The sequence below is a fragment of the Danio rerio genome, chromosome 1 (assembly GCF_049306965.1).
Source record: "Danio rerio strain Tuebingen ecotype United States chromosome 1, GRCz12tu, whole genome shotgun sequence".
NCBI lineage: Eukaryota > Metazoa > Chordata > Actinopteri > Cypriniformes > Danionidae > Danio > Danio rerio.
Genome location: NC_133176.1, coordinates 17,131,164 through 17,155,000, shown reverse-complemented (window position 1 = coordinate 17,155,000; position 23,837 = coordinate 17,131,164). Strand labels below are relative to the sequence as shown.

Genomic DNA, 23,837 nt, shown 5'->3' with positions numbered 1-23,837 from the left:
TTAGCAAATAGATAAACTAACAAATAAAGAACAAATGTTTAAATTAATAAATAAGCGAACAAACAAATAAATGGACAAATTAACAAACAAAGGAATTAACAAACAAATACATTACTGAACAAATAAATTATTGAACAAATAAATGAAGGAACAAGGCAATAAACATATAAGCAAATAAATGTGCAAATAAATAAACAAACAAATGGACAAAACAAATGAATGAACAAACGAATAAACAAATAAATAATGGACAAATAAATGAAAAAGCAAATGATTAGACAAATATATATATATATAAATAAATAAATAAATAAACAAACAAACAAATAAATAAATGGCAAATTAATGAACAAAGAAATGAACAAACAAATAAAGAAAAAGACAAATGAAAGTGTAAATAAATGAACAAACAATAATAAATGAAAAATTAATAAAAGAGCAAATAATTAGACAAGTAAATAAATGAATAAACAAATGTACAAAAACGTAAAACAAATAAATCAATGAACAAATAAATGAAAGAGCTAAACAAATAAATAAAAAATAATAGACAAACAAACAAATTAACAAATTAACAAACATACAGACAAATTCATGAACAAATACATTGAAAAACAAATGATTAAACAAATAAATTAATTAATGAACAAATAAATAAACAGATAAATGGACAAACAAACAGACAAACAAATAAATCAATGAAAAAATAAATCAATGAGCAAATAATTGAACAAATAAAATAAACAAATGGATGGACAAATGAACGAATAAACAAACATACAGACAAATGAATAAAAAATAAATTGAAAAGCAAATGATTAAACAAATAAGTAGATGAATGAACAAATAATTGAACAAACAAATAAATAAACAGATTAATAAACAAATGAAAAAATAAACAAACATAAATACAAATAAATGAATGAAAAAATAAATTGAAAAGCAAATGTTTAAACAAATAAATAAATGAACAAATAACGAACAAACAAAGAAAAGAACAAATAAACAAACAAACAAAGACAAGAGCAAATAAAAGAACAAACAATGAAAGAATAAATAAATGAACAAACAAATTCATTATTGAACAAATAAATTAATGAACAAATACACGAAGAAACAAAGGAATAAACAAATACATGAAGGAACAAAGGAATAAACAAATAAATGAAGAAACAAAGCAATAAACAAATAAACAAAGGAACAAACAAATAAATGAATGGACGAACAAATTAATCAATGAACAAACAAATACACTATTGAACAGATAAACAAATAAAGAAACAACAAATTAAAACACTTTTATTTTTTTAAATTATATTTAACACAGTTTATTTTATATATTTTTATTTATTTATTTATTATTTTTTTTTTTCTGTTATTTTTTCCCATTAGGACTCATTATTATTGTAAACATATCAAATAAGACAATCCTTAAAATTTCCAACCAAAAACAAGTAAAATAAAGCACTTTCTTCCAATGCTCTAACTTTTTTTTTTTTTAATATATCATCGTGAAGATTGTATCACAGCCTGCGGACCCCAGTCAGAGACATTAACCATGGATTCTTATCGCTCTCCATCTTTTCAGCTAAAGGCCACACTTAGACTCATCTTTCAAGCATCTGACAAGAATCGCCTCATATCTAGCTTTTCAAGCTCTTGACTTCTCATTTGAGATTACTTTTTTCTTCTTCTTCTTCTTCTTCTTCTTCTTCTTCTTCATCCTTCTTTTTTTTTTTTTTTTTTTTGCTTCTGACATAATGGTCGCTGTTAAAGTTTGGGTAGAGCAAGATGGTCCTAAATCATGACAAAAGTGCATCTGCGACCCTGAGCCTGTGAGTGACAGATTGAGCCTGGATCGTGCCCCGAAATTACATTTGATTGACTTGAGAGTTTGGACCGATTGAAGACATCCAACCTGAGGTGCTTCAATTTATTGCAGTGCAGCTGTGTGTGTGTGTGTGTGTGTGTGTGTGTGTGTGTCAGTTGCATAGGTTAATGTATGATTATATGCAATACTTGAGATTCTCTATAGATGTGATCCTGGCAGCACGGCCCTCCAAATCCACATTAAATTACCTTCCACTCGTACGGACATGGAGGACATCCACCCCTCGGACTTGACCTTCAGATCCATTGATTACCTTATCACACAGGGATTACTGTGGCATCTACAGTGCCGCTCCTCTCAGGCCCATTTCTAATGCTGTCAGTATGGATGAGTGAAGTAGTTCTCTTTCTTTCCATAAGAGCTTAAACTTAATTTTTAGATGATTTTGAGCCTGAAGATGTATGTGGTTTCAGCGTCGTATCGATCTGTGGCGATGACCTTTACATTTATTGAGCCGTTTAGTAAATTGCCCTTGTTGTCATCTGTCTTTTTCCACAGTATGAAAGTCATTGAGGTATGTACGTCATATCACTAAAAGAGTTCAGAAATCTTGATTTGCGTTACGATTCATATTAGTTGATTGGTGATGAACATGTTGCAGGACAATAGCTCACTTCTTGTATGCAGTTGTATGTCACTAAAATTGAAGGTATGAGTTTCTGTTTCATAATACCACACGAGCAGTGAGTGCATTACCGCGTGAAAGCTCTTTTTGTCAAGAATAATGCAGATTGAAATTATTTTTTTGTACACCAGTTTAATAAATATGTTAAATTTTAGACACTAAACTGTTTATTTTTACCAGTTTTGCCATCAAAACTACTGCATTACCTATAAATACACATCAATATGTCAGGATTCAGGGTGAGAGAAAGGAAGCGAGGACTCAAATGCAGCAGAATGGGTTTCTAATTATTAATAAAATAACATAAAGAGTAACAAAAACAACCCAGAGGGGGGAAAATAATTAAAAGACAAAAAACAGACTTGGCTTGGTTGGCAGGGAAGTTCAGGACAAGACACAGCAGTGACATGAAGTACAATATATGAGGAACTGGCACCGGACAGCAGACAAGCGGGAAGCTTTAAACAAGAATAAACAGGTGATCACAAACTAATAATGGGTTAACAAGGAGGGTGGGACTAGACAATAGACTGGAGAGCACATGACACAAAAACAGCACAAGCCATGTGCTACTAGAAAACAGGACTAGAACTCGCAGTGACTATGTTTACATGGACATCAGTAAACAAATTATTTGCCTTAATCTAATTAAGACAATCATAAGATTAAGGTGTTTACATGAGTTGCTTTTTAAATGTTTCTTTTGTGATTCGTTTTACATGTTATAGCACATAATTGGATTAACTTCATTGCATCACTGCTCTATCCGCATTTCCTCCGGAGTTTCATGTAATTTCGGGCGTTTCATTATTAATTTGTCGACTTTAATGATGGTTTGGCACTTTCACTTTCATTTGGGCATGCCCCCCGTGACAAATGATATATTGGAATCAACTACGAATTGCTGAAAGACTGTTGTTTTAATGGAAGTTCATATTGCATGCTGAATGGAAGAAAAACAAACAAACAAAAAAAAAAAACTTTGCATTTCACAATGCAGGTGTCTGTGGTCTGCACTGACTCGGTAGGTGCAAAGAGTGTCAAACAGCCATGTGTGTGTGTGTGTGTGTGTGTGGACTATGCTGTGGCAAAACGCAGCGAATAGCCCTACATGACCTTAATAGTTTGATTAAGGTGTTTACATGTCTGTACTGCACTTCAATAATGTGACTAAAATCAGCATACTCCACATGTCTTAATTCAATTTCTCTTTATTTCGATTATGACCTTAATCTGATTAAATTAATCAAAAATCACTGTTTACAAGGTAGACTCTTAATCAGAGTATTGTCTTAATCACATTAAAATCAAATTATTGGTGTCTATGTAAATGTAATGAGAGAGAGAGAGCTCAATAACTGTGTGTACACAAGAAACAAAAAACTACATCATGTGGCCACAATGTAAACATGAAGCCACATACACAACTCCAACACAAACAGAACACAAGACATGAGCGTTAAGAAGGAGCAGGCACAGCCTGAGCATAGCCAAGACATCGCTTACACAAATACAGACAATAAGAGGAAATTTGACCCGAGAAAACTCAAGATCTGTCTGTCCATCCGTCCGTCCGTCTGTCTGTCTGGCTGTCCGTCTGTGAATTGTAGCCTATGTTTCCTGTTCTTAGCTGACAGGAGTCCCACCCAGTGTGATCTTCTTCTGCTGTTGCTCATCCGCCTCAAGGTTGGACGTGTTGTGCATTCAGAGATGCTCTTTTGCATACCTCAGTTGTACCATGGTTATTTGATTTACTGTTGTCTTTCTATTAGCTAGATCCAGTCTGACCATTCTCCTCTGACCTCTGGCATCAACAAGGCATTTCCCCCCACAGAACTGCCACTCACTGGATATTTACTCTTTTTCGGACCATTCTTTTTAAAACCTAGAAAATCTGTCTGGCACCAGCAACCATACCACATTCAAAGTCACTAAAATCAGCATTCTTCCCCATTCTGATGCTCTGTTTAAACTAAAGCAGATTGTCTTGACCATGTCTACATGCCTAAATGCATTGAGTTGCTGCCATGTGATTGTCTGATTAGAAATTTGCGTTAATGAGCAGTTGGGCAGGTGTACCTAATAAAGTGGCCGGTAAGTGAACAGTTGGTGTAGACTTCTTTGTTTGTATTTTATACTTATAAAAATGTAAGTAATGTTGTTGTGTATATTTCTTTTTGTATTTTTTTCCACTTTTTTGTGAACAGTTTTATACACTTCCCTATAAATCTCTCTCACACTCACTTCCTCTATCAGTCTTCTCTCTGTCTCAGTTTTCCTCTCACATCTTGGTTTGAAGTGGCCCTGAAGTGGTGACTTCCCAAGACACATGGTCTCACTCGAGTGAATGATATTCTTCGACAGGACTGAAATGAGATACAATATCATTCCTTTATTCCTGTAACCTCCTTCCTTGCCGCAGCAGTGCTTTAGAGACCCAGTGGGCCTACCTTATTCCTTCTCCCCTCTCTGACCATGCTGGTCCCCCAGTTCTATCACTATCGATTAAATTATCAGCAATGGATGCGCACGGGCATGAAATTGCTTTACGTTTTCTCACAGGGTCTTGCTGCCAGGCACAATTTCCCCAGCTACATTTCACACAGCAGACAGGCAAGCGGCAAAAAGTCATTTTTGACCGATTCGAGGATTTGTCAGGGAATGTTGAAGACAAGAAATGGGCCATTGGGCCAAGAGCTCAGCGAGCTATAAAAGAAACCCACTCAGAGGGTCAATAGTGTCTTGAAAGCCCTATTTTTGGCGCCATTTTCTGCAGTGTTGAGATTCAGATTTAAACATTGGAAGATTCTCTGATGAAACGGTTGTTGTGGAAAGCAGCGGCATCTCTATATGCTTTACTTTACCACCAACAAAACCAATTTGTTCCAACTTTTTTAAACGAGTTTCCAAAAGTCCTGTTAGTTGTATCCCATAGCATCATGGAGCCCAGTAACCGAGAAGCTCACAGAGAGAAACTTTAAAACTCAGGGAGGCTTGAAAATGTCAAATGCGAGGCTGTTCTCCTCTTTGGCTTTGGCTGATGTTCATCTACCCATGGTGCAGTGTCATTCATCAATCTGAAAGGCTGCGACCAAAAGTAAATACTCAGAGAGGAACATGAAGTCAAAGGTTAGCGCTTGGTATTGAGCTGCCTAATGCCGTCATTGGTCTTATTCTCAAAAGTTAAAAGTCAGTAGGCAGCTTCTGTGACTGTTATCACTGCTAGAGACACAGTGATAGATGATACTGTATATCAAAGCATAATTCATGAGAGGAGCAAATCTCATTGTGTGGATTATTTGAGAAAGACTTGGTAAAGTAAGAAAGAATATTTGTCTTTTAAATACTACTACTACTACTACTAACAATAATAATAATTATCCAAACACTACTAATAATAATAATAATAGTAATAATAATAATATTTTTGAAGAAAGAGGTTTATCTATCTATCTATCTATCTATCTATCTATCTATCTATCTATCTATCTATCTATCTATCTATCTATCTATCTATCTATCTATCTGTCTGTCTGTCTGTCTGTCTGTCTGTCTGTCTGTCTGTCTGTCTGTCTGTCTGTCTGTCTGTCTGTCTGTCTGTCTGTCTGTCTGTCTGTCTGTCTGTCTGTCTGTCTGTCTGTCTGTCTGTCTGTCTGTCTGTCTGTCTGTCTATCTGTCTGTCTGTCTATTTATGTGCAATATCACACAAATAGCAATGCGATATGGCTGTATATTAGCACTGGTGGGTGGCGTGCGTTGGTTCGAGGATGCAGGCAGAGTGCCTTAGTTTTTCAATGGTGACAATATACAGCCATATCGCACTGCTACTCATGTGATATTATGTTAATACAACAGTTCAACGGCATAATTGTGTGTATATATATATATAGAAAAAAATCAAACACGGGAGAGTCTCGAAAATCCTTTTGTACGAGGAACTACAACGTGCTGAAAATCCAAAATTATAAATATTTAAAAATAGACACTATATCCTTATAAATAAACTGCATAGTTGCAATCTAAAAAACTACATTCTCACATACAAAAGCCTGAAAAGTACATTATGTTGTGCAACAGCACTATATATATATATATATATATATATATATATATATATATATATATATATATATATATAGTTACGCCCCAAAACCCAAAACTAGCTTGAATAACAACATCAAGGTTTGAGACGAACATATGAATGAACACAGATGCTTGAATTAACAAATTGACATCTCATCAATAAATCTTTAATTTACATGAATTAAATGTTCCAAAAGAGACACTAAAATATTAACAAAAACATGTAGACAGGTAGCGCAGCTAAACAAAACAGTTCCCTGACTATAACTGTCCTTAATGAATAGACCTTACCTACAACTCCCGTGAAAGGACTTCCCACTGCTTTCCTTCGCTGAACTAAATAAATACCAAAACGTGACTATGAAAAATACTCCACTACCTGCTACAAAAAACAAACAAATATATATATATATATATATATATATATATATATATATATATATATATATATATATATATATATATATATATATATATATATATATATATATATATATGTATATATATATATATATATATATATATATATATATATATATATATATATATTTATTTATTTATTTATATATAGCTTTTAAAAATAAAATTATATCCCTTTTATCCGTTTAGATCAAATTTATTCCATTTAATGTGAGCTTTACACAGGTGAGTGGGCCTCACAAACCACCTGTAGCAAAACCCTTCTCTTTTTAAACCCCAACCCCTGCTAACTTATTCATTCATTTTATTTTCTGCCTTCTCACATTATTAATCAGGGGTCACCACAGCGGAACGAACCGCCAACTTATCCAGCATGTGTTATACGCAGCAGATGCCCTTCCAGCTGCAACCCATCATCGGGAAACCTTTGCTATATAGCACTTAATTCTCTGAGCACAAACAGTTCCTTTGTACAATTAGCACTTCTTGTGTGCATTGTCTTTTCTTTTTAAATCACTAAATGCCTCCTCAATTGTATGTCTCTTTGGACAAAAGTGTTTGCTAAATGACTGATGCAGAAATCTTGTGAGAATTATTTGCAAATCAAGTTTTTTTTTTTTTTGTAAAGAAATGACTCCTGGGATGCTTGCTACTCCATCTGCAGCTAAAATCACAAATGCTAGACTTTAATATGATAAACTGCAATGACTCCTACTATGTAACTGTAGCTATTTACATATCACAGTCATGTCAAAAGCACATCATAGCAGTCGTCTGACATGTTCTGGCAGTCACATTCAAACTACAAAAGGCAGCTGTGATGTAGCATAAGATTGTAATCTGGTTTCAACCTCGGATGTTTTTTGAACTCTACAAATGTATTCATAAGGCATACATGCATGAAATTTAAGTCTGGTGAATAGTGTCCTATTGAGTTATGTTTACAAAGTCAATTTAGCAGATACATAGCACATTTATGACGCAGTAGTGTCCACTGTTAAATTCTTGCACCTTTCTAGAACTCTCTCAGTGAAACATTATGCATTTATTTTGACCAAAAATCAAACATTTTTGTGTTAAATGAAACAAAAAGAAGCATTAACCCGATGTTAGTGTTTATTTATTGCTTGCCCTGATGCACATTAGTCAAAAAAGGTCATGATGTATATTTTAATGTGTGAATACACTTGTGGTGGAATAATGAATCAGGCAGATAAGAGATTAAAGCAGGCCGCTCTTATCTTCTATATAAAATCTAGTCCATTCTGTGCACACTTAAGATATTTAGTTTTGCTCCTGAATTACTTTGGAGCATGCTGAAACAGAAAATCAATGCTTTGATTGAGTTTTTCTTTTCACAAGACAAGGGATCTCACTGATAGAGCTTGAAGAAACAAGGGAAGAAAGAAAAGAGTAAAAATAAAAAAGAGAGTAAACAATTAAGTCAATATCCTCATTTAGGTAGTGTCATTAATTATGTTGTGGGTGCTGTTCAGATCATGGCTGTTCATCACTTAATACTAATTATTTAGTATTTTCAAGACAAATGTGAGCTTATTTGAATTTTTTGTCTTGTTTTGCTTTGTTTTGTTTAGTTTTTTTTTATTTGTTTTTAATTATTTGTTTATTTAGTAATTTTATTTTATATATTTTTATTTTATTTTATTATTTTTCGTTTTATTTTATTTTATTTTTTATATTTGTATTTCATTTTATTATTTTTTTATTTGTTTGATTTTTCATTTTTATTTGATTTGATTTGATTTATTTATTTTTATTTTCTTTTATTATTTTATTTTTTTTATATTTTTTTATTGTATTGTATTATTTTTATTTAGTTTTATTTTGATTCATTTGTCTTTCATTTTATTTATTTTTTATTTAATTTCTTATTTTATTTAATTTCTTTATTTTATTTTATTTTATTTTATTTTATTTTATTTTATTTTATTTTATTTTATTTTATTTTATTTTATTTTATTTTATTTTATTTTATTCAACACCTGACAGTAGGGTACCTAGTATCCTTTGATACAGCAATTTTTTAGTATTTTCAAGACAAATGTGAGATTATTTTATTTTTGTTTTGTTTATTTTATTATATTTTATTGTAATTTAATTTATTATTTTATTTTATTTTATTCCTGACAGTAAGGTACCTATAACGCTACAAAGATTTGTATTTCAAAATGTTTCTTATTATTTGAAGAATCCAAATCCTTTACATTTGCACAATCGAAAAGTATTTTAACAAACAATAATGTTAATGTAATGCACATGCAGTTCTAGTTAATACTAACCAGTATAACTGTTGGCAAAACTTCAACACATAGCTATTATTTACTTGGTTTTCCATTCTGACATGCACCTTCCATTCCAGATCAATAAAAGTAAGGCTGCTGTATGTTTTGTCTCCTTTAGGATCTTGTTTTGAAAAAACTAGTAAAACAAGTTGTGGTTCACATTGACATACTTTACAAACATTTTTCCCCTTGCTCTATCTCTATCTCTCTCGCTCTCTCTCTTTCTCTCCTGATCAATACTGCTTCTTTTCCAGTGTTTTTAAGGTTCTGGACATTCAGGAGTGGACCGTTCATTTAGTTACCTCATTTACTGACAAATATCATATTGATTAGGTTGTTCTAAACATCATTTCCCCTTTTACTAAATATTAGCAACTTTGGGCTTCCACAAGTTTTCATGGAAACTGCTACATTGCTCTGGAAAAAAAGGTCAATAATGAATGAATGAGTGAATAAATGAAGGAAGGAAGGAAGAAAGAAAGAAAGAAAGAAAGAAAGAAAGAAAGAAAGAAAGAAAGAAAGAAAGAAAGGAATGAAGGAAGGAAGGAAGGAAGGAAGGAAGGAAGGAAGGAAGGAAGGAAGGAAGGAAGGAAGGAAGGAAGGAAGGAAGGAAGAAACTAACAAACCAACAAATGAATGAATCAATCGGTCAATCAATCAATCAATGAATGAATAAATTAATGAACTAACGAATAATCCAACCAATGAATGGATGAATGAATGAATGAATGAATGAATGGATGGATGGATGGATGGATGGATGAATCAATCAATCAATCAATCAATCAATCAATCAAGCAAGCAATCAATCAATCAATCAATCAATCAATTGAACTAAAATGAATCAGACTTTTTCTATAGGAAAGCCAACATTTTTCAAGGGTATTGTTTGGTCAAATGAAATATGTCCATGCAATAAACTGAGATCATATCATCATGGTCATTTCTCCATACTGTTTTCATCTCACAGGCTAGAGTCTCCGACGAGGACACTGACACTGGAGGCTCCTAAAGGTGTTGAAGTGAATGCTGGAGTAGGAGAATTCAAAGCTTCTTGTAGGAAAGATCTCACTTTAGAGTCTTCAGAAGGAGAGGTGAGTACAGTGTGTCAAGCTGTGTTTTGGAAACCCGCAGATGCCATAGTAGTGTAGCTGGAAGTGGCATCATAGAATGGAAAGTTTACTTGTTCTAAAAGTTACTAAGATTAGATCCAAGGTGCATAAGTAATTGCTATACGTGAACGTGTATGTTGTGTCTTTACTAAAAAATTAATTGGTAAAGGTTCACAATGCAGGGTGGAAAATATTTGTGAATGCATACGTTTATACTGTCATTTAAAATGTCAAATGTTTCAGTATAAAATATTATTACTTTTTTATATTAAAATGGGCAAATTTTCATTAATTAACTAATGACAACTAGTTGTTATATGATGCTTCTTAATAATTCATAATTATATAATTCACTTTTTTTGTAATGTATTTTTTCGATACATTTTATGAGCAAAAGTGTAAGTACAAACAAGGTGTGATCTGTATTTTAAATAGTAATGTTAATAACTAAAATAGCATATAATACAAATATGCATTTGACCACCCCTATAACGGTTAATACCATTATGAATACATGATCGCGCCAATCATTCTACACAAAAAAATCATTCAGCAGTCTGAAAAGGCAGATCAAGAGGAACAATAAACAACGTAAGTGTTCATAAGACAGTTTTCTTAAAAAAAAAGGTGTCTGTTTCTACATACAGCAAATAAATTCATATTAGGTGCATAGTTTGTATTGTTTAACCTACAGTAACCTGTAAAATGGTTAATTGGACTGAAGGTCAGAATACAGTAAATATCCCACAAAACACTGACAACTCAAATACATTTTATTAATATATTAGATGCCGTTTAAATCGGGACCCCTCCACCGGGGGTCACAGGACAATGAGGGAGAGGTCACTTGGCAATTTCCAAAAATCAAATTTATTTTATTAAACTGCTAAAATAACCATATTTTATCTATAACCTACTGAAGAACAAAATAGTAGTTAATATTAACTTTGTTGGTGATTCATTGCGCTGTGGCAACCCCATATTAATAAAGGGACTAAGCCAAAAAGAAAATGAATAAATGAGTAACTTTGTTAACATGTTAATAATAAACATTAAAAAAATAACATGCAAATAAAAAGCCATCAGCATTTAATTTTTTATTTATTTAATTAATTATTTTTTTTTAGCGACTCCTGGGGTTGATTATTTTAAATCAAAGACCCAACAATAGCATCAGTTGCAGCACATTGATATTATGGCATCAGGTCAAATTTTCTGACACCTTTACGGCACTCACGTGCATTAAAAGTAAATACAGCCCACCACTGAACATGGAGGATGGTCTCGGAGTGGTTTTCCCCAAAATTAAACGATAAATAGATTTGAGCCTTTTGGTATGTGTGCGCAATTGTGTGCAAGGTTTATATATTTATAACCACCTCAGACAATATTGAGGATTGCAAGTCAATAACATTGTTATTTTGGGGGTTGAGAAGGGCTGAAAAGTTCGGGAACTCCTGATTTACATAAATACATAAATTTAATTGACTGCAGCATGTATTGCACAAGCTAAGGTTGCCAAAAATGATGACCCCCTCAATCGCCAGTGTACACTTTGCATCCTGAGTACAACTGATATTCCTTTGACAGCAAAAGCAATAATAAAATTCATTACAGAAATGAAAATGTGCCATAATGTACAGAATCTGCAATCGGGTAGCCTAAACTACTACAGCCCATCCTTTTGAGCAATTAAATGTATTTTCTGTCATGTTGGGGAACACGTCATGTTGACGAACACTCGTCAGGATCAATTAATGCATGTATATTCACACACTTACCAACGAACGACATGATTCTTGACAAAACGTCAACAAATCACTAGAGAATAAAAGAAATGACGCTTGTTTCTTTCTGTTCTTGTGTTTTTATTCGTTCATATTAAGATATTTTACCTCAAAACTGAAAAAAAAAGATTCTTGTTGAGGCTACAAAAATGCAATCGAATATAAACCAAGCAAGTTTGCTGACGACTACAGTCACTAAGATGAAAATATTCAATACAAAAGCCCCTAATAATGATAGCTTTAAAACCTCTGCTAGCATAAAATTTGCTTTAGTTAAGGATCAAATCCAATTTTACAAGCAATTTGTGTTTGAAATTCCTGTAGATTCCCATGCTTTGCATACATTTTCATCTCCACAGAGCTGTTTTTATTGACGGAGCTTGTGCTGTGCTCTTATAAAGAGTCTGAATGACTTATCTAAAGTCCACACGTCATATAATGTGTTACATTACACCTTAAGAGCAGAGTCAAGGTGGTAGATGCGACTTCACACAATACTGTCCGGTCAGAAGTGAGTGGCCCATGTCCTCAGTATAATTGCCTCAACCGAACACCTTCAGATCATTTTTCCATTTCCTCATTCCCACTCTTGTTTTCTTCCTGTTCTTCATCTTTCTGTTTTACACTCATCCGTCTCCATCTTTCTCTGTCTACGAGCCTAATTCACTGTCTGGTAATTGCAGTGTTAGTGTAATTCCAGCAGCACCTTGAACATGTTTAGATTATCCATGCTCTCTGACACCCCCTCCCCCCCTCCTCCTTTGCTCAAATTAGTGCCGCCATGTTGAGCTGCCTGGCTTTCTTTCTCTCTCTTTCTCTCACTCTCTCTCTCTCTCTTTCTCCTATCTCACTTTAGTAACTGCCCAGGCTATTTAATTAACTTCCATGAGTCCCAGTCATATATCATGCTGTTCTGTCACCTCTTCGGGTAAAAAGTTTTGCTTTTTCTTCTTTCGGGGCTGAGATAGCAGGATGGTGCTTTGAGGAGTGATATAAGGACAAAGTGGTTTATGCACAGTAAGGGCACTTATAAAGCTTGCATCTATTAAAAAAAAAAGTTGTATACTTTTTTTTCTTTGTGGTGTAACAAAAACACCAAAGTAATTTTGAATCACATTAAAAATAAATAATTTAGGTCAAGTAAAGTCAACTACAGTATAACTCTTTACTAGAATATACTGTAACCCTATACTACCTGCAATTGCTGACTTTTTATAGTAATCAGTGTTTTAGGTGTATTATGGTAAAGAAAGGCCTAGTGTATCTTAAAATGGCTCGTTTCTACTGAGTGGTATGGTACGGGTTGGTACGCTTTTATGGCTGTTTCCACTGTCAAAAAGTGCCAAAAAGCAAACCATACTGTACCACTCTTTGGGTACTCTTTCCAAAGCTTCCAAACCTTGTTGTCATCTTGATGAACAGCCACAAAGCCAAGGAGAACATTTACGAGGTCGTCTAAGGGCCTACTCACACTATGCCATCCATACCCTGCCCAGGCCCGTTTCCCGGATCGTTTGAGAAGTGTGAGTGCGCTGAATCGGGCTCAAGCACGGTTCACTTGGCCGGCCCTGGTTCACTTGGGCGCCAAAGCCCGAAACTGAAAGCGAGACGTGACTTTCAAGGCACTGTTTCATATGGATTTATTAATAATTCTTACTGTTCAGTTAACGCAAACTGCCGTAGTTTATTAAAGACGCAAACCCCTCACTGCACGACAGCTGCGCGCCTTCAGCAGACCTCCTCATTCCTGCAGCACGAGAGCTTTATGATTGTTTATGAGCGCCAAAAGTGGCAGATCTGTTCGGCAAAATATCTGACTGCATGTCCCCGCATCCCTAAGGACTGTTTGGCGAAATATTTGACGGCATATCAAACGACTGAAACAATATAACTAGAGAAATCTCCACTGTGCTGCTGAGTGGGAGAGTGCTTCTCACTGAACAGCGCAGCAGCGATGACGTAAGCGTGCCAAAGCCCGTTTGTGGTGTGAGCGCGGGCCGTCGGGGGAGACGGGAGGGGGACAAGCGTGCTTTGGCCCGGTTCGAGGCAACTGTACCTAGTGTGAGTACGGCCTAAAAGCATGAGTGGTTTCACTTTTTCCATAGAGCTTGTAGAACAAACTTCTTAAGTACACCCCCCCCCCCCCCCCCCTCATTGTTATCTGCGTACTATTGTTACCATTTTATCAGTGGAAATAAAAGCCTAATAAAGGTGACCCTTACTGACCCATACTGTATCACTCAGTGGAAACGGGACAAAAATGAATGCGAGCCGAGTAGTACAGTATTTCCAAATTTATAGAATTCAAAAAACATACATGAGAAGTACTTGGATGACCTACTACTTCCGTCATGATTCTGAAATGTGCATCAGATGGACTCTACGCTATCAAATGACACACCATGAGAGAATTCATGAATGGGAGTAAAGTGACGCAACTGAGTTCCATTCATACTAATGACATTCATACTGTATAAAATATACCTTTTCATTTATTTAGTTTACTTTTATTTAAATTCAAATGCAGAACCTACTGAGTAATCCGCTTGTTAAGCAGTGACGTATCAGTGAAATATGGAATACTGTTTCAGGGTCCAAGCCGCTACTCATTTGAATTGAGAAAATATTTGTTTATGGCCACTTCTTTGACTAATCACACATTAAAGGGGATTTTTAAATAAAATCATGGTGTACACAACAGTCTCTTGACTTGCTGCATTAAAAATACCAAAATTTAAAAATTAATAATAAATATATCACTTTCTGGCCATGGGATATTAGGCATGGATATATACATTGTGATCGTGATTTTTGAAAGTATTACAGCGCTTTGTAAATGTTTATTATTACCATTTGATGAGTCTTCCCATACAGTTTGATAGAGCGCTTGGAGCCGAAAGCCGCTTCACGTGACGTCACACTTAACAAGCCGTTAAGCAGCCCAAATCAATATTATTAATAAATGTTGTACAAACATTGTTCATTAGATTTCTTTATGTAGTCAACACTGACTATTATTTACTCAATCAATCAACCAACCGATCGATCGACCAACCGACTGACCAATCAATCAAACAAACAAACAAAACATAAGCCAAAAAAAGGTTAATTAAACTGGATTTCTGAATCATTTTATTAAAATCACTGAACATATCATACTTAAACAACAATTGATTCAACAACTGAAATATGTCAGTAGATTTTTAAATATTTTTTTAAGCCTAAATGTGGGTTTAGCAGTCAAATATACATTATTAAAATGTTAACCAGTGCATTATTAAAACTGTACACAGTTTTCTCATTTTGACTTTTACTAAAGAGTTTACTTGTCTTTTGGCTTTGTAGTGACAAGACATGAAAGAAAGTAAATAATGGTAATTTACTCAGTTTTTCCCTCTCTTCACTTGACCTTTATCTTCGTCTTTCTCTCTCCCTCTTGCTTTTGCTCTCTATTTTTCTGGCCGTCTTTATGAACAAGCTCAGTAATTTAGAACAAATGCTCATATCAGCACAATCCCATCCTGTTTGCCCCCCGTCTTTCTCTCTCTCCCCCTCTCTGTAATTCTCCAGAGAGAAGAGACGCTGAAAATAGATGCCTCTGTCAATTTGGAGAAGAGAATCAAGTGCATTAGACAGCTGAGACGAGAAATCAAATCAATGTTGTCAGCGGGCGACTCTTAAGAGGGCAATGTTAAAAAGTTTGGGGTGAGAGAATTAAAGCAGAATGGCTGACTGAGTCCATGTCCTATTGCCTTTTCTCTTCCTGCTGCCCATTAAGATCAAGGGAAATGAGAAGTGACTGCTGTATGTGCTCCGATAGCTCTCGTGAGATAAAGGGAGAGAGAAAGAGATTCTGAATACTGTGCCTTTAGTTGAAGTCATAACAGCTTTGACTGTCTATCCATCTGTCTAGACTGACTGTCCGTCTATCTATCTATCTATCTATCTATCTATCTATCTATCTATCTATCTATCTATCTATCTATCTATCTATCTATCTATCTATCTATCTATCTATCTATCTATCTATCTATCTATCTATCTATCTATCTATCTATCTATCTATCTATCTATTTATTTATATATTTATTTATTTATGTATTTATTTATTTATTTTTCTATCTATTTATTTATGTATTTATTTATTTATTTATTTATTTATTTATATATTTGTTTGTTTGTTTGTTTATTTATTTATTTATTTATTTATTTATTCATTTATTCATTTACTTGTTCATTTATTTATTTATTTATTTATTTATTTATTTATTTTGGTAAATAAGAGATGTCAAGATGCCAGGATACTTGGTTCATCTAAAAGTTCAGATTTCAAGCTGTATGTGAATATATGTCTTATGTCTGTCAAGCAAATATTCGCTGAGATTCTAGTGCGTTTGTTGGCCGCCAAACTGTCATAAAAGCACACATCAGGTCTGAGCTTTTCCCCCAGAGAAAAGTCAGTCTATAACGATTAATGATTGCCTCCTGTACTAGTAGTCGGGCTTCATTCGCCATATTGACCATTACACTTTTCCCTACTCCAAACTATACTAATGACTTGTCTATAGTCTTTGCTAATCCTCAAACGTTTGAGCAACAGTCTATATATACATTAGATGAAGATAAGTTTGTATTCTATGAAAATCTTAAACAACAGATCAGTTCAACTACTGAATGACCAGATGCAAATGTATATAAAAGCAATGCAATGTAAACATCCTCATTACCTCAGCCTAGATCAGTTTTCATTATGGCCTAAACATCCTCACATCATCATGATGCATGAAATTAGGCACACATTTTGTTGTTGTGCTTGTCTTACATGGCAGCTGTGGACCTATTAAACACCCCATTCTCTCCACCTGAACACTCCCTCTCCTTTCAGCCAGCCAATGAGGCGATGGATATAGATACATATGGTGCCGACAAGCTGAGGAGACATGGTAGCTGAAGCAGGCATATGTACGCTAATGTTTCATTTGTTTGTGCAAAGCGCCAATATGGTGTCCATTTGAGACCAGCCCTTACGCCTATGCATCTTAATCAAGCCACTAGGGTGTGTTATTGGAACAAAGTAACGAGAGAAACGCTCCTAACTAGCCCCGCCACTGAAGCAGACTCATCTATCAGCCAACAAATCTATCAGAAGCCCCTCGGTGCAGGTAGATCCTGTGAGGTTAATAATCCAACAGCCAAATTACTGCCAGCGGTGTGTTTTGCCCTTGGGTTGTTTCTGCGTGATAGCGGCGAGCTTTTATTTTCTATTATTCTGAAGTATGGAGTCCCACGGCACTTCTCTCTGACGGTTCTTTTTTAAAGTGTGGCTCTAAAAGTCATGGGGAAAATTTTTGAGAGTTTTTCTTTTGGAGTGTTTTTGATTTGTGCTAGCTCCATTCAGAAGTCTGTTGTTGCTTGTCTTTTGTCAATAGCATCTTTCGTTAGATATACTGTACTGTATGGTTGTGTGTGAATGTAAAACTGCTTTTGATGTTACATTATGGGTTCTTCGGCTGTAGGTACTGTTTTTTCTATTGAAACAGAAAGCTTTGTGGTTTCTCTGAATTACCATTATGTGGTTTTCTTGAGCACTAGAGGATAAAACCATTCAGTTTGAAACTTAAAAAAAGCCTCTTTTATGGCATCAGACTTTGTTTTGCTACCGGAAAAGTAGTTTTAATACCCAAACTGTATCCTATGTAAGTATACTGTATGAATGCAGACACTTTTTTACAGGGTTCCCATTCTAAGCCAAATGTCAAATTCCCTGGCTTTCACTGACTAAAAAGCTGAACTTTAATGGTTCATGCTGAGTAGTTCCTTCAGAATGTTGCATTTATGTATTTATGTACCAAATTTTATGCAAAATCTATCAAATGGCTAACAAATAAGGGAAGCTTGCAATGTTTTACATTTTGCAGATTTTAGCCAGCCAGGACTGATTTTAATTCTTTTTCACACAATGTGCTATAGCTGTGTTTTCATCAACCTATTTTCATGCACATTTCGGAACATTGCATAAAAAATGCTTAATGGAAATGCCAAGATGTGCATAAAAAATATCTGATAAAAAAAAGATGTTCATAAACTATGATGAAAACAAATTTAACAAATAAATTCCACCCTGTGCATCAAAAATTAAGTGTGTTTTTCATTATGAGAGATATGGGTCATTTTACTTGTTCACTTGTTTCTTCTGAAGTTAAAAACAAAACGAAACAATATTGTTACTTGATCTAAGATTTTATTTTATTTTTTTATTCGGACTAAAAACAAGATAAAGCAAAGTAAGAAAAGAATTGTGATTATTCAGTTCCCCTTCGGGGGGAACTTCAGCACTATAAGTGGATTTGATTGTAAAATCCACGCATTGGGAGGTTCGGTTCAGAAGCTACTCGTCTGAAAGAGTATTGAACGGGCCAATTAAGAATGAATTGGCAGCGCAAGCCTGCGCAGGTGAGCGGCATAAGCAATCAACTGAGTATATAAGCTCACCTGGCGCAGCAGACGCTATCCTTTTCGCTTCAGAGACTTTCTGATCGAGTCGATGAGGGTTCCTCCTGCTGTGACCAGCGATTCTGAGCGAACGAGAGCATTCTCCCGGTCCAGAGTGTGTACACGCAGTGGCAGACGGTCGAGCTGGGTTTCTCCCTTGCCTGGCGTTCTTTGGGTCCGGTCCTCCAGAGCGGTGCGTATAAAGTTGCAAACTTCACAGAAAGAGCAACACAGTCGTGCAGCACGTCCTTATCAGGACGGCGCTCCGACTGTGCGTTTCTGGATGCGGTGGTTTCCTGTCCTCGGATGATGGGCGCGGGCACTGTGTTACATGTCTGGGGGTCCAGCATGTTAATGCGCTGCTCGCGGGCAGTTCATGTCGTCATCACGATGCCATGACTGTTGCGCAAGATCGCGGTTAGCCTTTGCAAAAAGGCGAACCACCCCAGTTGTCCCCTGCTCTGCAGCGGGCACTCGGGCAGATCTGAGGGTTTCAGCGAGAGATAATCCGTCGCCCACGGGCCCGCGGACCTCCCGCTCCTCTAAGCGCTCCATCCAAGCTTCGGGCGGAGGAAGCGATCCGTCTAACAGATGGTAGCCCTTACGCCCGATGACACCGGAGACCAGATGTCCACCGCGGCATCGGAGGGTGGGCTTTCATTGTCCGATGATGATCCAGACCCGCTCGCCCCCTTCGGGCTGGTGAGCGCTGTCACTACGGATCCTGAAACGGACATGTTAGCCGTACTTTCCCGGGCTGCTTCGGCCGTGGGTTGGAGATGGTTTATCCCCCAGCTCCGCGGCCGGACCGACTAGAGGGGCGTTCCCTTCTTCCCGGAGGTGCACAGTAGGCTCACGCGGTCTTGTAAAGCATTTTTTTCTGCTCGTGCTGCGTGTTCCTCCACCCTAACCACTCTTGACGGTGAAACAGCCAGGGGGTATGTGGCGATTCCTCAGGTTGAGTGCGCGATGGCGGTAAATCCGCGCGGCGCCTCTTCTTGGCGGGGTCCGCCTCGTCTCCCATCCAAAGCCTGTAAGTTATCTACCTCCCTCGGAGCTAGAGCTTACATAGCTGCGGGCCAGGCTGCTTCCGCCTTGCATGCGATAGCCACCTACCAGCGCTACCAAGCGCAGGCGCTGGCCGAGCTGCACGAGGGTGGGTCCAACCCAGGCTTACGAGCTTCGCACCGCCGCCGACTTAGCTCTTCGGACTACTGAGTCCGCTGCGTGTGCGTTGGGGAGGACGATGTCCACATTAGTGGTCCAGGAGCGCCACCCCTGGCTGATATGCGCAAAGTCGACAAAGTCCGCTTTCTTGACTTCCCCATATCCCCAGCCAGGTTCGGCGACACTGTCTGTGAATTCACCCAGGAATTCAAGGCGGTGAGAGAGCAGTTGGTGGGTGATGTCTTATCGGCGGTCCGTAGCCCGCTCCGCCCGCCGTGCCATTCATACCTGCTCCTCGCCGAAGGCGCCCGCCTACGAGAGCTGCTCCGCCCCCGCACACGCCTAAGGCGAAGCGAGCGCGTCGGGCACCTCGGAAGCAGGCAGCCCCCCTGCCCAGAACGCCGCTAAGTCCGGCAACGGACCGCGAAGCGCCCCTGGGACAGGCCATCTGGAGAAGAGGGAACTTGCTCTTTCCCCGCTGGAGGGCGGGGCCCCATTTCCAACGGCACTTTTTACTGCCATGAAAACATTATGAAAGGGCACTTTTCACTTCCCCAGATGTGACAGCCCGAAATCTGCCAGTCTGGGACGCTATGCTTTCTAGCTTGCAGATTCGGTGCGTTTCGCCAGTGGCTCACGAGCGCTGGGAGGACGGTCTCCTTTCTCCCACCCCTCGAGCCTCCCCTCCGGAGCTCGGGTTTGGAGTGAGAGCAAATATCTCACCTCCAGCTTTTCCGTGGGACCCGCGAGCTTCCCGGATCAGCACACCCACTCCGCGCTGCCCCACTGCTGGTACGTCAGCGATTGTAGCGATGAGTCCATTAGCGAGAGCTCTGCCTGCCTGGTTAGCGCGGGCCAGCTCTTCGCGGTGGCTCATACGCACAATCAGACTCGGCTATGCGATTCAGTTCGCGAAACGGCCCCCCAAGTCACGGGTGTGTATTCACCAGGGTCAGCCCCCTGTCCGCCCCTGTCTTGCGAGAGGAGATTGCTGTCCTCCTGGCGAAGGATGCAATCGAGCCGCTCCCTCCAGCCGAGATGGAGAGCGGGTTTTACAGCCCACGCTTCATCGTGCCCAAAAAGAGCGGTGGGTCACGGCCAATCCTAGATCTGCGCGTTTTGAACCGCTGCCTGCACAAGCTGCCGTTCAGAATGCTCACGCAGAAGCGCATCCTCCGGTGCGTTCGTCCTCTGGGTTGGTCTGCAGCATTAGACCTGATGGACGCGTATTTCCATGTCTCCACTCTTCCTCGCCACCGACAGTTTCTGCGGTTTGCGTTTGAAGGTCGAGCTTGGCAATACAAAGCCCTCCCCTTCGGGCTCTCTCTGTCTCCGCGGGTCCTCACCAAGCCCGCGGAGGGTGCCTCAGCGCCCCTTCGGCTCGCGGGCATCTGCATACTCAATTTCTTTACGACTGGCTGAATTGCCCTCTCTTTTGATTATGCACAGAGTTGATTATGCACAGAGACAAAGTGCTCTGGCACTTCCACCTGTGGGGGTTTCAGGTCAACCGAGAAAAGAGCAAACTCGCCCCCGTGCAGGGGATCTCTTCTCTCGGGCTGGAGCTGGACTCGGTCACCATGGCAGCGCGCCTCTCCGGAGAGCGCGCTCAGCTGATGCTGTACTGTCTGAGAGAGCTCGACAGTAAAATAGTGGTCCCACTGAAACAATTTCAGAGGCTCCTGGGGCATATGGCATCCGCAGCCGCTTCATGCCGCTCGGATTATTCTATATGAGACCACTTCAGCACTGGCTTCACGATCGAGTCCCCAGACGCGCATGGCACGCGCGCGCACACCGAGTCTCTGTTACTGCGCTGTGTCGCCGCGCCCTCAGCCCTTGGAGCGACCCCTCGTTCCTACAGGCCTGGGTGTCTCTAGAACAGGCGTCCAGTCTTGTTGTCGTTTCAGCAGACGCTTCCAACACGGGCTGGGGGGCTGTGCGTTGCGGGCATGCGGCTGCGGACCTGTGGAAAGGTACCCAGTTGCATTGGCATATCGCCTGGAGCTGTTGGCAGTGTTCCCCGCTCTCCACCGTTTTTTTCCGGTGTTGGAGCGGCAACACGTGCTGGTCAGGACGGACAGTACGGCGGCGGTGGCGTATATCAGCCGTATAGGGGGTATGCGCTCTCGCCGCATGTCTCAGCTCGCCCGCCGTCTGCTCCTCTGGAGTCATCCGCGGCTGAAATCGCTGCACGCCATTCATATTCAGGCAAGCTCAACCGTGCAGCCGATGCGCTCTCACGGCAGCCTTGCGTCCTGGAGAATGGAGACTCCACCCCGAGTCTGTTCAGCTGATATGGGCGCGATTCGGGGAAGCCCAGATCGATCTGTTGCTTCCCCCGAGATCGCTCATTGCCAGTTGTTCTTTCCCTGACCGAGTGCTCTCGGCACGGATGCACTGGCTTACAGCTGGCCTCGGGGCACGCGCAATACGCGTTTCCCCCAGTGAGCCTGCTCGCGCAGTTACTGTGCATGGTCAGGGAGGACGAGGAACAGGTTGCTGGTTGCGCCCCTCTGGCTCAACCGGACCTGGATGTCAGAGCTCTCCCTCGCGATAGCCCTCCCCTGGCAGTCCCTTCGAGAGAGCACCTACTCTCTCAGGGACAGGGCACCACCTGGCACCCTCGCCGATCTTTGAAGAGATTTTTAGACGCGAGGAAGACTTAGGTAACCTCCGATTGCGGTGGCTAATACCGTCACTCGGGCTAGAGCCCCCTCCCCGAGCGCGCCTATGCCCTGACGTGAAGTCTATTCACTGAATGGTGTGTCTCTCGCTGAGAAGACCCCCGTAATTTGCCAGATCAGCGTTGTGCTTTCTTTACGCCGAGAGAAGTTGGAGAGCAGGCTGTCGCCCTCCACACTCAAGGTTACGTGGCTGCCATCTCCGCTCTCATAACGCGGTGACTGGCAGCACCGTGGGAACGCATAACCTCATCATCCGGTTCCTCAGGGGCGTTAAGCGAATTAATCCACCCCGCCCCCTCTCATGCCCTCTTAGGATCTCGCTCTCGCTACACAAGCCGCGTCAGATCCCTTCGATCCTCGACTCAGTATTTTCTGTCCCTGAAGACAGCTCTGCTGGTCGCGTTGATATCGATTAGAGGGTCGGGGACCCGGAGGCATTTTTCGGTCAGTGACTCGTGCCTGTAATTGGGCTGGCTTCTCTCACGTATGAGACCCCGCCCGCGATATGTGCCCAAGGTTCCTACCACTCCGTTTTAATACGAGGTAGTGAGCCTGCAAGCGCTGCCCTCGGAGGAGGCAGACCCAGCCCTTATTTATTGTCCAGTTCGCGTTTTGCGTATTATCCGGACCGCACTCAGAGTTTAGATCATCTGAGCAGCTCTTCGTCTGTTATAGCGGTCGGCAGCAGGGAAGTGCCGTACCGAAATAAGTTCCCACTAGATTGTGGATGCCTTTCTTTCACTATCAGAGCCGAGATGAGCCGCGTCCCCCGAGAGCGCGTGCGCACTCCACTCGGAGCTTCGCATCCTCTCGAGCGCGCGCACGCGGCGCCCCTCTAACAGACATCTGTAGAGCTGCGGGCTGGGTGACACCCAACACATTTGCAAGGTTTTACAATCTGCGAGTGGAGCCGGTTTCCTCAAGGGTATTAGGTAACCCTTGGTGATTGAGGAAACAATTCGGTAGGGTGTTGAAACACGCTTGCTGCGCCATTTTCCCTAACACGGAGATACGTGCGCCTTTTTATCTGTCAGTAAAGTTCCCCGTCAGGTGACCCCTGCAGATTCCTCCGTGGCCCCCAGCACTGACTCAGCGGAGGAGTCACTTGCTGGCCCACTACGTTGTAGGTCTGCCCGCTGGTCAGCCCGCGTTTTGGGTAAAGGTGCCTGCTATGCGTGGTCCCCACTAGGCGATCCCATATGCTTATTCAGCCACGGTTAAGTCCCCCCCCCCTGGGCGGACCCGTGTCTTCCCTCCCCGCTAACCACTC

At 39.8% G+C, this 23,837-nt stretch overlaps 1 protein-coding gene across 7 annotated transcripts in view; it reads left to right on the top strand.

The window, feature by feature from the left end:
• sgcz (sarcoglycan zeta) overlaps positions 1–23,837 on the top strand; it is a 506,688-nt gene that overhangs the window by 427,186 nt on the left and 55,665 nt on the right. For all 7 annotated transcript variants that reach the window (XM_073950195.1, XM_073950194.1, XM_073950211.1 and 4 more), the window contains exon 7: positions 10,293–10,416. In XM_073950195.1, coding sequence (XP_073806296.1) covers positions 10,293–10,416 — 124 coding nt within the window. The remainder of the gene's footprint in view (positions 1–10,292; positions 10,417–23,837) is intronic.